Genomic DNA, 14,900 nt, shown 5'->3' with positions numbered 1-14,900 from the left:
TCCCAGGTAGCATATTTGTTCAATACCTTTTTTGTTAATCATCATATTGATTTCATTTTATGCATAACTCTACTCCATTATGTTACAAATGTATCGAAGATATTAAAATATTTTTCCGCGGAACTCTTTTAATAATAATTCACATTTGTCTTTGTTTCCCCCCCGCGCAAACAGCATGCATCACAATTCATTTGCTATTTGCTCCACAGTTTAGTGATCTTTGATACTTCGGTCAATTTCCAGTTTACGCGAGTAAGATTTTGCATGCTAAGGATGTTTAGAAAAAAGTATTATTATGACTAATAATTTCAAATAAACATAATTTTTATATTTAGCTATCTGGATATTGCGCATTGGATTTTGCATACAAAGGTGTTTTTTGAATAATAAGTGAATTTTTTAAAATTTATAAAACCTTTTTTTACTTCACCAATCTCAAAATGAGTAGAAAAAAATTGACGGATGATGTTATTGAGCAGCTTCTAAACGATACGGATATTGAAGTGTCTTCCAGTGATGACAGTGATTTAGAGTTAAAATCTTCAGATGATGTTTCTGAAACAGATGACTTTGTAATCGAAGATTACGATGAATCTGATTATTTCGACCAGGATAGTGTTAATTTAGAAGAAAACAGCCAAAATGACGGAGAAAACGTCTTCGCTTCTAAATCGGGTTACCAATGGAGCAATATTCTACCTTCTACTTCAACAACACGTTCCCATAACATAATTAGTCCTACGTCCAAATTAACTTTTTTTATTTTAATTTTGCATATTATATAAATTTTTACACGGCGTTGTTCGATTTTTGAGTTTTTATTTCTTGATTATTTGATTTTCAAGTTTTTTAATTTCGTATTTTAGATTTTTTAAGGTCTTGAGTTTTTTTTTATTGTACTTAATTTTTTTTAAATCGATTTAGTGATTTTTCAAAGTTTTTTTGCCATGGAGTTACTGTGGAGTAATAGAAATTACTATTTTGTATTATTTTTAGTCGTCGTATTCTGTAAAATTGTATAATATATCTACCTATGTAACCGATAAAAGGAATTCGTGCCGTGTTATACTTTATTGTATTTTATTTGGGAAACATACCAACAATTTTAAACACATTAAGATTGAGCTGTGTGATTTTTTTTCTATATTATTTTGTAAAATATTATTAGTTTTTAAAATTAATTCAAATAAATTAACAAACACGCTGTATATGGTTTACGAACTCGCTCATCCCTCTCCCGACCGCCCGCCGTACCGCCCCGCTAGCTAGTGGCGTAATTTCAATCAGTGGTATCCAAAACGTGGCAGCGGGAGGAGCGCGCTGCCATATAAAATATTATCGCAGCAGTATTTTATGAAAAAATGTATGAATTTCGCAGAAAACTGGAAATAGTATGAACCAGTTTTATAAACAATACCATGACAATTATAAAGACATTTTTAAAATATTTTTTTAAGACGTATTTATAGCATTTTAGCGGGGTATTCGTAGTACCCCCTCAGGCGCTCGCGGAATTTTTTCACCTTCAGGCTCCCAAAGGTTAGTAAAACCGTGTGTGACCTTGAACGACCACCGCTCATGCCGCAATTTAAAAAAAAAAGAGTTTTTTTGCTCTTAATTACGTCCCTATAGATTTAATATAAAAAATATGAAAGCCTAAGAAAATAAAATTTATTAAAAATGTTCATATATTTTTTTTCTTTGGACCAATTCTTTTCAAGATACACGTTTGAACATCAAATAGAGTTGATCGAAATAGCGAAAAAGCGGTATTTGTACTAACTTTTTACTAATTGTTTGATAGTCAACCTATCAAAAGTCATCATCATCATCATCATTCTATGTCCGCTACCTAGTTGGAGCATATGGTGTTCACAAAGATCCTCCAAAAGCAAAAGAAAGAGCAAAAGTCGTACGGGTTTTGGGTATGTCATAATTCATGCTTTGGGAAAACCTCGTACGGACATTTTGCTGAGACCTCTCCTCATTGTTCGACCAAAAGCGTGTAAGTGCTTCTTTTAGGTACAGTTGTCTCATATCCAGCACCTTCATGTATTGGAACAGCTGTTTTGACGGGTATGTTGGAGGGTGCCGGAATATTATTCTCAATAATAATTTAATGATGTAATCGTATGTGTGTATATGAGTACTTACATTTATATTTATATTTTTGTTTTTTATTACTTTGTTGAAATTTTTACATATTTTTGAATTTGGATTTTAGGCCAGAGCATTCTTAACAATTTTAAATCGATTGATAAGGTGGTTGATAGCTTTCCTCATAAAGGTTTGAAAAAAACAATTATTTTTTGAAAATCATTGTTCAATAAGTCAACTTATATTCACTACACATTGTCACATATATGCACACCCATACATGAATACACAATATATTTAGTAAATACACACCCTCACACAATATATTTAGTCCCCCTCCCTAACATGTACAATAATACTGATACATTGTAACAAGTAGGTACTTAGCATAAATATTATTATTGTACAGTAAAAGTTATCCTCATAATGTAATTGTACACATTATATATAAATGTATATATTTGTACCGACATATTGAAACCATTGTATAAATTCCATAATGTGTTAATAATGTGGTTTTATAGTACATAAATTTAGAGTTAACTCTAATGGACCGGTGAAGTTTACATATTATATTACATGCTAAGTTTATCAATTAACTATTTGAATTTTTTAAGTACAATATTGTAAGGGAAAAAAAACATAAATGAAAGTAATTAAATAATTAAAATCGAAGTAAAAAAGTTATGTTAAAAGTTTCTAGTTAGTATTTACATAAATGGAAATAATATTAACATTAATAAAAAAACTTACTTAAAGTAATTAAAAAGTAAGAGTTAAAATAAAAAAGAATAAAAAAACATGATCAAGTGCACAAACCATTTTTTTTAAAGGTAAAATATATTTACGTACCTACATATTTCAAGGGATTCAAAAAACCGATGAAAAGCAACTTTAAAAAAAAAGACAGTAAGTTTAAGTTAATTTAAAAAACATCTTCAGAATTAATGTTAGGAAGATAAAAAATATCAGTCTAGTGCGTCTAGAGGGGACATGGTATGCAAGTAGATTAATTAGTTCTGGGGAATCAAATTTATTATTTACAGTTTTGTAAAGCAGGATCTGATTGAAGATATCTTTTCTGTGTTTCAATGAATCAAGGTTATGAAATTTTAAAGAAGTCAGGTATATAATTTGGAAAATACAAATGAAATTTGTATGTATATTTATATATATACACATACAAATGAAATTTGTATGTATATTTATATATATACATGATCCCGTAACTTCGAATCGATATTCGAATATTCGAATCGATACTTTAGGAATGAAATAGTTCCGCAGTCCCCATCCCCTTCTCACACACACAAATACAATTCTACTGACTATGCGATGTCGCATGGATACGCGCTGCACATGTGAAATGGGCCATAAGTTGAGCCTCTGGGTTGTCAATTTTGCCCAAACGAAAAAATGTCTTAGGGTTGTCACTTTCTTATTTTAACAATTAGTTTAAATTAAATTAAAACTGTTATGAAGGTTTTGCACACATTAGGTATTTTAGATTTTCAAAAATATTATCATTATTGTGGATAATTTAGTGTAATTCTTCTTTGTCTTTCTTTATTCATTTGATAATGTGTTTTTATATTCCTTATATCGCTTTTTAATAATTTCTGAAGCATTTCTTATTTTTTGCATGGTATACAATTTGTTTCTATATGAAATCATTTTCATTAAATCTGGAGTCAACCAGTCTCCATTATTATCCACCCTCAAATGATATTTTTTCACTTTCGTAGCTATGGACTTTGATTCCGAAATAATTTATAAGTATTAATTTTTAAAATTGATGTCGTCTAGTTTTAACCTTCTTAGTTGTTCGTTAACTATATTCCTAAAATAGTTATTATTTCTGACAACATAGATATAAGTATTTGCCATTTCGAAAAATGTGTGAACCTACCCGATATTAAAAATTGACATTTAGATAATAAAGACTAGGATTATTGGTATGTGTACTTAAATAAAACATTTCTTAAAATAAACAAGATTTCTTAATTTTTCTTAAGTTATCAACCAGATTTTGACAACCCTGAGACCTATTAATTGCTTGTATGAAAACAAATAGAGTTCGGTGGGTAAATTTGCCCAATGGTTTTTAGACGAATATTTTATTAGTTGGCCATTGAAAATATGCTCAAACGACAGTTCTGCCCTTGAATTAATTATTTAATAAAGTAGTTCTTAGACAAGAACGCCATATGAGCTACAGTTTAGCAAATAATGGTTGCGGGCAAACATGGAGGTAATTTTGCCCGCCATCAAAATTTTAAATTGCTTGAAATCGCATTTAAATATGACTGAATTTACAATTGCAACCCAAATCAATTATTACCACGGTCATTCATAGTAATTAAAAAGTAAAGCACAAAATACATTTTTTTGGAGAAAATCAACATAATTGCAAAAAAGCGGGCAAAATTGGACGGTTTCTGGGATATGTATTAGAGATTGATTGTGAGGGTGAAAGTCTGAGGGTGTGTGTGAGAGTGGCTGTTATAATAGTGTTAGGGTCTACCCATGTGTGTATGTTTAAAAAACAAGTGTCAAAAATATATAAAATACAATTTCATTGTTATGATGTTGAGAAACGATGTACTTGGCAATAAAACAAAAGTTTATTAGCCATTAATTTGGAAGTATAATGTTCCAATTTTAAAGCTAATGTGAATGAATAAAAATTGTTCCAGGGCAAATGGCTAACAGAACACTTTGGTCCAACTATTAGGAATAATCCTGAATTTTCGCATATTGAAATCATAGCATTGGACGATCAGAGAATACTTCTTCCATGGTGGATACAACTGGTGAATGTTTCATTAAGATTTGTAGATGATTTTGAAATGTCTACTCATAGAATTAAGAACAGTCCAGAAACCGTATACGCGCATCAAACAGAAGGCTACTAAAGTACTCTTAAAAGAGTAGTTTTACGTTTTGACCCATTATTTTCTTTGTAGACGTTGCTCAATACGCAACTTCCGATTTGAATTCAACTATGCCGTGTAGTGTCATTTTAAAGTGTAGACTTACTGCTTGGATATTGAGGAAATAGGATGGGATCACATTTCATGTGTATGTAGCAAATGCATGTGTAAGTTGCAAATGCATTTCTTAAAAAAAAACTGTTTTTATATCTGTCAGAATGTCAATGAAAACAAAATGGACATTTTATTAGTGTTGCTAGGGTAGTCAAATTTTTTACGCTACTTTGCTCATTATATATGATTTAACGTAATATAAAAATATCCGCTTTTAAAATAAAATTTGTTACATTTTTAAAGTTCAAGGTTCATTAATTCAATAACCCTTATTAAATGACCCTTTCTTTATCTACTCAGTTGTGTCTATTAATGTTTCCGGGTGTACAAAAAAATTTTAGAGAACTTAAAAAAATATATATAATCATCTTACATTTGTGTTATGATTATACTTTTCGTGATCTGGCAATATTACGCGGTGAAAGTGTGGCAAAGGGGGGTTTTTTTAACACAGTCCGATGTTTTTAAATATGATTCTACGCTCCTTCTGGACTATTCTTAATTCTATGTGTCTACTTAGTTATTTTAACTTTCTAAAATACTGGAGTCAAATAATATCTTAATGGCTTGCGGCTTCCCAGCATTCATATATTGGGTGTAATAATGTATCCTCTTTCATTATTTTACAACAAATTAATCAATAATGTATTCCCATCTTTAGTCTAATCATTTGTAACAGAAGGTGTCGAAAATTCTCGCGATATTTGCCCAGTGAATATTTATTTATAAGTTTTCAATAAGGTCAACCATAATCTTTTATTAATAACTGTAGCTGACGCCATAATCCTTTCTTTTATTATTGTATGTTAGTATAAATGTTTCAATCATTATTTTAGTTGTATTTAATATGTAACCTAGTATGTATGAGTCTGCGAGGCTAATTCCGTGTCTAACCGGCCGCTGCCGTATAAAGGACGAATTGAGCGTAGCGTGTCAAGCTAGCGGCCTTTTCACGTCCACTCTAGTCGGCGCTCGATTGTGCAATGGAGGAACGGGGCTAGAGGGCGCCTATTTACGTTGGCCGCTCGGGAGAATACTTGACAAGAGTGGGGGGCCGGCACCATTCCCATACCTAAGTTAACCGTAGGGTCAGATTTTGTAACCTTGTATAAATATGTGCACATGTGAGAAATAAAGACATCGATCGAAAACAGTAAACACTCTCTTTTAACTCTACTCTGCCCGATTACTTCGTCACTTCGTCTTCAGATCTTCACTGCACCTTTCCTGGACTCAGCCGAATCCAGAATCGGATTTACAACCTGCTAGCCGCCACCGTCAGCCGACAGTATTTGAAATAAATATTCATACCTACGGGCTACTGATACCTATCGCAGCTCGCAGTAGAATACCAGCGCCTTGCCGAGATTTTTACAGTCTCACTATTCTTTATACGAGGCAGAAACGCGTCTCGTACAGTTGTTATTAGTGGTTTTTCGGGCTTTTCTTATTCTGTATTGTCTGGAATACAAAGAGAATCCAACCCCAGCTCGTCAATGGTTTTTTAATTTTAAAAATGATAATTTCGACCATCAACGAGTTTTCTGCGCAAATATCGTGAAAAGTTTTATTCTCTCAATTAAATGCGAACAGAAGGTGGAAAAATTGCTCCCTTTCATCTACTTGGCATTCCATTTTGAAGACTAAAATATGTAACGTAAAAGAAAAAACACTGTCTAGTAGAGCAGAATATTTTCTTTCAAATGACTTCCTTTACCTTTTGGTGATAATTTTAAAATTAAGAAAAAATGGACACATCTTATGTTAACACCCAAAATTTTATCTCTTCAGATGGCATTGAACAAAGGTGCCGTGGAGTACATTGATGGTATCGGCCTACATTGGTATTTTGATTATGTCATTAGTCCATATGTTATTGATGCAACCAAAGCACTTTTCCCCAAAGCCTATATTATTGGGACCGAAGCTTGTATAGGTAAGAAAACTCTTTGAAAATATTGCGTTTTTGCTGTGCGCTTAATAAAATGACCGACTTGAACTATTTTTTAACCTTTCATTGAACCAGTGCAGTGAGGAGAAGACTAATTATTTTTTTATAGTGGCAACTTTCTTACGCCTAGATATTTTTTTATGTTAATAGGGCAGAATCTAGCGACATTTTTGTTAGCATCTAGCCACTCGTTTCCTAAACTGACAGTTATGTCGGAATTTAATTCGACTTCTTATTTCTCTCTCATATTTTTAAACGGCCTTTACGAAAATAGTGCCAACCTCAAAACGATTATTTTTTTTAATAAATCGTAATTTTAGGAAAAATTTGCTCTGTGGAACAAATTTTTTGAAGAAAAAGGGAGGATTAATTTATTAAATGAGTCCGATTTTTCTATTTATTGATTATTTCTATATTATTTCATGTATTGTATATTCAATTCTGAACGCCAAAACTTTTTTTTTCAACTTCACAAACGGTACGTTCTAGAGTATTGTGAACGCCATGTTATTAAAAGTGCCATTGAACGTAGTAGTTATGCAGAAAGCAGCCAACCATAGAAAAGTTAATCTGAGATAACTTTTGTGAAAAAAAATAAAAATCAAATCTAAACAAGGGTTAGACAGTTTTTATACTAAATAAATAATGCACAATTTTTTTTTTAAATAATCAAAAAAAAAAAATTATAATGTATTTGACCAGTTTCAATAATTTTTCAAGTCTGGCTGACCACACACAACCTAAGATGTTAATTTTGCAGAAAACAGCCAGCCCTAGTGAAGCTTTAATGTATGCTGTGTCATTATGTATTGATCATATTATTTTATATTTATAAAAGGGTACTTTATTTAAAGAATCACTTAATTAATTAGTGATGATAATTTTTTTAATAATTTCACTAGGTTGTAAAGAAATTTTGGTGATTTTACAAGTCTGGCTAACCATACAACCTAAAATATGCAAAATAGAAAACTAATATCTCATACAACTAATGAATTAATGAGGTGACATCGATTTTTGTGACATTTCGAAATCATGACATTTTCAGAAGGTGATTATTACAGTTTTTTGTCCAAAAGCGGTATGGCTGTTTTTAGCAGAATATAGAATTGACCTACCTGTAGCTCAATCACAAATAATTATCGACGTGCTTAAAAATATGCTAAGCATTTGAGCGATCACAATGAACAATAATGAACACGCTTAAGATATCGCAGTCATAAGTCAACGCGTGTGTAATCTCTAAGTCAACGCTCGTGTCGGATTGTTTTTTATTTTCTTCGTAAATAAATACAGCTCACTGGCGAAAAATCGGCATTTACTATAAAAAAGAATGCATTATGTTGTATTTGCAAAATAGTAAGGAGTATGTAATACAAAAAAGTGAAAATTAAATTACAATTAATAGGCGACTGCTATTCCTGACATTTGGCTTGCCAACCGCCGGCTCAAGGCAATAAAGCCGTGATAGATAATATTTAAATAAATAAAAATAGCAGTTTTGGAATATTTTCCATATCTATTCCGGTGAAATTCAAATATGTGATTGCGCAGCAGGATTGTACGTCGCAACACGTAAATATTTTGTCATTTAATATTAGGTGCCCACGGATATTCCATTGTGATCGCGAATACAAAAAACAACCATTGTGAGAAATTGTTGTCACGTCGCTTATTAGCACGTCGATAGTTGTTTTGTGATTGAGCTAATGAACCCGATAACACCAATATCCCAGTTTTTCAAAATTGTAGGCTGGCTACTTTCCATATATAAATATATTTTTTTTATTTATTTCGAATACAAACAGATGTACAGGTTAAATGAATATTTAAAAAAAAACAATATAAAATGTATACATAGTAGGGCCTGCCATCCAATTATATGAATTCACTAAATAATACTGTAATAAAGCGACGACGGCTTGAAGTTTAAACTACTCGTATATAAATAGTAAATATACTATTTATTAAAATAAGATAAATATGGACAAAACAAGGAGATAGTGGAAAGGAAAAGAAGGAAATGGATAAGGAGCGGTAAAGGATGATTGAAGGAAAGTGAGAGTTGAAAATATATATATACGTTCAATTGCCTTTCAAGAGTATCCTACTGGTTTAGGATAGTTTAGGAGAATAATTTAGAGCTTTTGGCGTTTAGAGTAAACGTAAATTATTGAATAACTAAAAAGGATTGCATATTTGGCGTTTAAAATTATACAGAAAGGAAGGTAGATTTATATTCTGTAAAAAAAAGCATTTAGGGTCGTTCATAATTGAATAGACGATAATAATATGTCCTTTCCATTTTGTTCATGTATCATGCTTCTTATCTCATCACTCGCTTATTCTGCTAATTATTTTGTAACTATTTTATTTCTCGGAGGCATTGGAGTTCAACTCGGAGATTGGGAGCGAATGGAAGTGTATCTAGACGATATTTTTGAGGTAAGAATTTTATCAAATTAATTTATTTAGTATAAGATGCATATGTTATAATATTGTCTCGACAGATTCCTTCCTGGAAGACTTTGTACTTGCAAAAAAATTTTTCACAAAAATAATTCATTACATGAATAAAATACATTTTTACAAATCGTCGGGACCACAGAACAACGACGGATGTGCGAAAAATGCGACGACTTTCTACGAACAAACAAACCATCACGCTGTTTCCCCGTAAGGGTAGGCAGAGAGGATAGAACGCCATATAACTCGATCTTGGCATACAGACCGCACTTCCTTTACATTCATACATCTTATCATGCACGCACGCCGATTATTCCTACTTTTGATATGTCCATCTTCAAGTATTTGATGGACTTGATCGTGTGATGTCTTTCTCGGTCTTCCTCGTTTTCTGCATCCATCAACATTCGCATCGTAGATCCTTTTAGCCGTTCTTTCGCCGTCCATTCGCTCTACATGTCCAAACTAACGCAGCACCCCTTTCTTGATTCTGTCGATAATGCGTGTCTCAGCCTTACACACTTCACGGATCTCGACATTTGTGCACCTATCATACATCGTTTTACCACACATTCGCCCAAGGGATCGCATTTAAACTACTTTCATTATCATTTTTCCAATTCCATACTTCGCTCCCATACATTATAGTTGGCACTAGAACTCCGTTGTGAACTGCTAGTTTAGCCTCCTGCGATAAACGTTTGTTTGCTAAGGTAGATTTCAGTGCATCGTTCACCCTGTTCCCGGCACTCACCCTCCGTTCAATATCTCTCTCGGTCTTTCCATCCCCAGTAAACATACTTCCCAGGTACACAAATTCTTCTAACTGATTCAGAATATCTCCGTTCACACTGATCTCACGTTTAGTTATATTTTCATCCCTTTCAAAAACCATCACTTTCGATTTATCAACATTCATAAGCAAATCGCTTTTCTTGCATACATTGTGACGATTTTCTGTTATATTTAATCTTAAAACGGCTATATACAGGTTTTTCCATTTATGACCCCGGAAGGCATAGGACATCATGTAGATTTTGATAACTTTATAAGAGAGCAGAAAACGATTTTTTCAATGGTTCTTTAAAGATTTGTTTTTTAATTTAAAGTTTTTTGTGCACTAACATTTTCTTAATTTGCTCAATCAAGCGTACAATGTAATAAAAAAATCAATTCTACATAATTCTACAAAGTTCCACACTGAAATGTCATTTTGGTAAAAATAGACAAGATGTCTTATGCCTCCGGGGTACAGATACACAGGGCATGGGCAAGAAGACATATAAGCATATTTAAAAAATATTCAGAACAAAGATTTTTTTTTTTAAATAATTAAAAAAACAAATAGTTGCTTATTGTTGCAGGGGAGAAGTGAGGGAAGCGCGGCGCAGTATAAGACTCCCCCCTTTCCCTCCTCGTTTCTCCCCTGCAGAAGTAAACAACCATTTGCGATTTTTAATATTCTATTTTTTAAAATTTTATTTGTTCTAAAAAAATATTTTAATGTGCCGATATGTCTTCTTGGTCATGCTGAGCATCGGGGTTTCGGATGTGACAAGGTTTAATGAACACCCTGTATATATGACTATCCCAAGTATCAAACCGTCGGGTTTCTGGCACAAGTAGGTAACTACAATTTTATAGAAGTGAGATATTGCACTTTTAATTACCAAATCATTAATTCAAATAAAATTGCTTGCAAATATTTTTTTCTTATATTCAAATTGTTGAATATATAAAAAAATCTACTTGTTGAATATAAGAAAAAAAAAATTGTATTTATAAAGTACGAAAAAAAATAATTTGTTTTTTAAATAAAAATTATTAGATGCCATTTATAAAGACATCGCATTTTTAGAAAATTTGTAGTTACCAACTTGTGCCAGAAACTCGAAGAAATAGTATACTATTGTACTCATCAAGTCGCGACATAAAATGTCAATAGAAATTAAACCCATCTAATGTAAAGTTGTAAAAAATTACATGCGTCGTTGTTCTACAATTATGACGTAGTGGCTCAGTTGAACTGTGGTGAGAAAATGGCGTCGCGGGGAATTTCCGCCAGTTGCCAGAAAAAAAATCCGACAAAGGTTTTTTTCTCAATTCGTCTGGGGTCTTGGTGAATAATTCATAAATTCATAACTTTCTTCAATATGCTTTCTTTCTTTCCTGCTGATAAGCCCTTGAGAAAGAGGCTCTTCGGGTTATTCCTTTTTTTAATAAGATATTTAATTTTGAAAAAATATGAAACGGAATTGTGTAATGCTAATGAGAAATCAAAAATATTTTAGAACAGAAAAATCACTTAACTGATATTGCTAGCGCAAAACGATTTGACGCAAGATGCATTTCAAAGAATGGTTTTTGTTCAACTTCAAAAATGCACGAAAATCATGATCATCATTATCAGTACCCTTTTCGCATCCAGTAATGCATAGGACACTACATTGGTACACCAAATGAAGTGTATTTCGATCATCTTGACCATCAGTATTTATACCTGAATCTTGAGTTCCAATTCTATTTCACACACAGAACTGTATACTTCATCTGCCTGGATACAGAAATGATCATAAATACTTTTATGGAATAACACAGTATACATACAGGATGTTCTTTAAACCCTGTCTCATCTGAAACCACGATGATCAGTATGGGCAAGAAGACATATTAGCATATTTAAAACAATATTTAGAACGCAGAAATTTTTAAAAAATAAAAATATTAAAAAAAACAAATGGTTACTTACATCGCAGGGGAGAAGCGAGGGGGGCATGGCCATGTGGTTGACGGTGTATCAGACTCCCCCTCACCCCTCCTCGTTTCTCCCCTGTAAAAGTAAGCAACAATTTGTTTTTTTTAATATTTTATTTTTCGTTCTAAAAATTTATTTTAATGTGCCAATATGTCTTCTTTGTGATACTGATCATCGTGGTTTCGGATGTGGCAGGGTTTAAAGAACACCCTGTATATATATTTTAAATAATATACTATATTATTCCATAAAATTAAGTTGTGTACTTGAAATTATAATTATTATTCGAACTCTATTTTAAAAATATATAATATATATAATTAAGTTCATAAACAAAAATAGGTAGCAGTTATACAAACGTTAAAAAGTTAAGTTGATGAACGCATATTAAGAAGATATAATATAAACAATAATAAAAATAATATGTCTTCACTGGGGTTACCCGTGCCGAGGTCACTTAACAATACATCTTTTTTTTTTACATGTGAGAATATACAAAAAAACTTAATTACAAAATGTTAAGACAGTTTTAAACCCTACGTATTTGTAGTTGTATTTAATTTCTGTATACCTTTATTATTTATAGTATGAAACGTACAATAAAATAATAAAGACATAACATTAACTATACGTTTGTGGATCAGATGATTCAATACTTTTACTTCTACCCACTTCCATTATACATTTTTTATGGCCTTTTATATACAGGGTGTTCATTAAACCCTGGCACATCCGAAACCACGATGATCAGTATGAGCAAGAAGACATATTGTAACATTAAAATATTTTTTTAGAACGAATAAAATTTATAAAAAATAAAATATTTAAAAAAAACAAATGGTTGCTTACTTCTGCAGAGGTGAAACGAGGAGGGGGAAAGGGGGAGTCTGACACTGCGCCGCGCTCCCCTCGCTTCTCCCCTGCAGAAGTAAGCAACCATTTGTTTTTTTTTCATATATATTTTTTTTAATTTCTGTGTTCTAAATATTTTTTTAAATATTCTATTATGTCTTCTTGCCCATACTGATCATCGTGGTTTGAGATGTGACAGGGTTAAAGAACACCTGTATACATATTTTTTTTACATGTGAGTATATAATATAAAAAAGACTTAATAAAAAAGATAAATTACAAAATGCTTAGACAGTTTTAAACACTACGTATTTGTGTTTATATTTGATTTCTGTATACCTATATTTTGAAACTAACAATAAAATAACAAAAACATTACATAAACTATACTTTTGTGGATCAGGTGACTCAATACTGGTTTTGGGCGAATCAATTTTACTTCTACCCACTCCCATTATTCATTTTTTTTATAACCTTTTACATATTTATTTTATAACTTTGAGCGAATTGTCTTATTTTGAAAAGAAACAAATAAGACAAACAAACCACTACTGAAATTTATAAAATAAATAAATATCTATGCATATTGAGTTTTCAATGATTGTCTATATCTCTTTTTGTAGAATTTCAACCACTGGTTCGTCGGGTGGATTGAATGGAACTTGGTATTAAATAGGGAAGGAGGACCAAACTGGTTAAAAAATCACGTAGAAGCTCCCATAATTGCCCTACCTGATGCAGATGAGTTCCTGAAGCAGCCCGTCTTCTATGCCTTGGGTCACTTGAGCAAATTTGTTCCGAGAGGATCTAAAAGAGTGCAAGTAATAAAACGAATTGGATCCATTGAAGTACTGGCTTTCGTAAGGCCAGATACCGGGGTAGTGATTGCCTATTTTAATCCGTACGTCAATTATTCATTTAAAGATATCAAATAACATAAAATGTCGATGCTCATATAAACAAGTCAGTCCACAATTAAAAAAAAAGATTTTGGTGTTATCAGATGCAGTGAGGTCAATTCTACGTTCTACTTAACTCTTGTGTGGCTGTGATGTCACACTAGTCGACATAGGACACAAGACTTGATATATCTCTCTTATTTTTTTAAATGATGAATCCGTTCTTTTTGTAATCTTCAAATGGACATTTTCACACCCGATTTGGAATGTAAAATTTGTAAAACTATGGTATGTTAATACAAAAAATATTTATTACTTCCAAGAGAGAGCACGAAGATAGAAGTCACAAAAAAGAAGACAGAGACGCTGTTCTGCGGCGGGTGTTGTGTAAAACAGATTCCGTCTTCAGTCGGTTGATGACAGTGATAGGGGATGCACGCGCGTAACATGAGCGGCGTATTTGTGAATTTTAATTTATGTTGCTGCAACAGGGCTAAATTATATGTTTATTTGCATTAATTATGGAAAAGGAATTATTAAACAGTGTGACTCCTTGTTCTTTTTTTTCCGAATGTCTGAACTTTAGAATATTCCGTCTTTTACCAGTGGTAACATGATGTTTTTACATTTGCATTTTTTTTACACTTTTTTTTGCACCACAACAGGCCAGGAGGCCTAATTACAGTGGTGAATTACATCACAGAGCACCCAGGCTTGAGAAAAATCACATTTTAATTTTTGTGTTCTCACCGGGAATCGAACCCGGAACCTCCCGTGCGTGAGTCAAGCGTCTTGACCACTACACCACGGAGGCCGCCAAGATCCCTCTGTGC

General features: G+C 32.3%; 1 protein-coding gene across 1 annotated transcript; it reads left to right on the top strand.

Annotated features, from left to right (window-relative positions):
* Positions 1–4,342: 4,342 nt before the first annotated feature.
* LOC148273417 (lysosomal acid glucosylceramidase-like) lies at positions 4,343–14,103 on the top strand. Its single transcript, XM_088238741.1, has 5 exons — positions 4,343–4,348; positions 4,794–4,910; positions 6,936–7,080; positions 9,479–9,540; positions 13,792–14,103. Exons 1-5 carry the CDS (start codon positions 4,343–4,345, stop codon positions 14,101–14,103), a joined length of 642 nt encoding a protein of 213 aa, XP_088094867.1.
* Positions 14,104–14,900: the final 797 nt, after the last annotated feature.

Source organism: Micrasema longulum, unplaced genomic scaffold, assembly GCF_059751315.1.
Source record: "Micrasema longulum isolate JH-2025_06_02 unplaced genomic scaffold, ASM5975131v1 h1tg001957l, whole genome shotgun sequence".
NCBI classification, from domain to species: Eukaryota; Metazoa; Arthropoda; class Insecta; order Trichoptera; family Brachycentridae; genus Micrasema; species Micrasema longulum.
Note: the sequence above shows the minus strand (reverse complement) of the source record. Positions and strands in the feature narration are given on the sequence as shown.

Coding starts and splice junctions, on each gene's coding strand:
- LOC148273417 (XM_088238741.1), top strand. Junction 4,911..6,935: donor TTCCATGGTGGATACAACTG/GTGAATGTTTCA, acceptor TTATCTCTTCAG/ATGGCATTGAACAAAGGTGC. Junction 9,541..13,791: donor ATCTAGACGATATTTTTGAG/GTAAGAATTTTA, acceptor CTCTTTTTGTAG/AATTTCAACCACTGGTTCGT.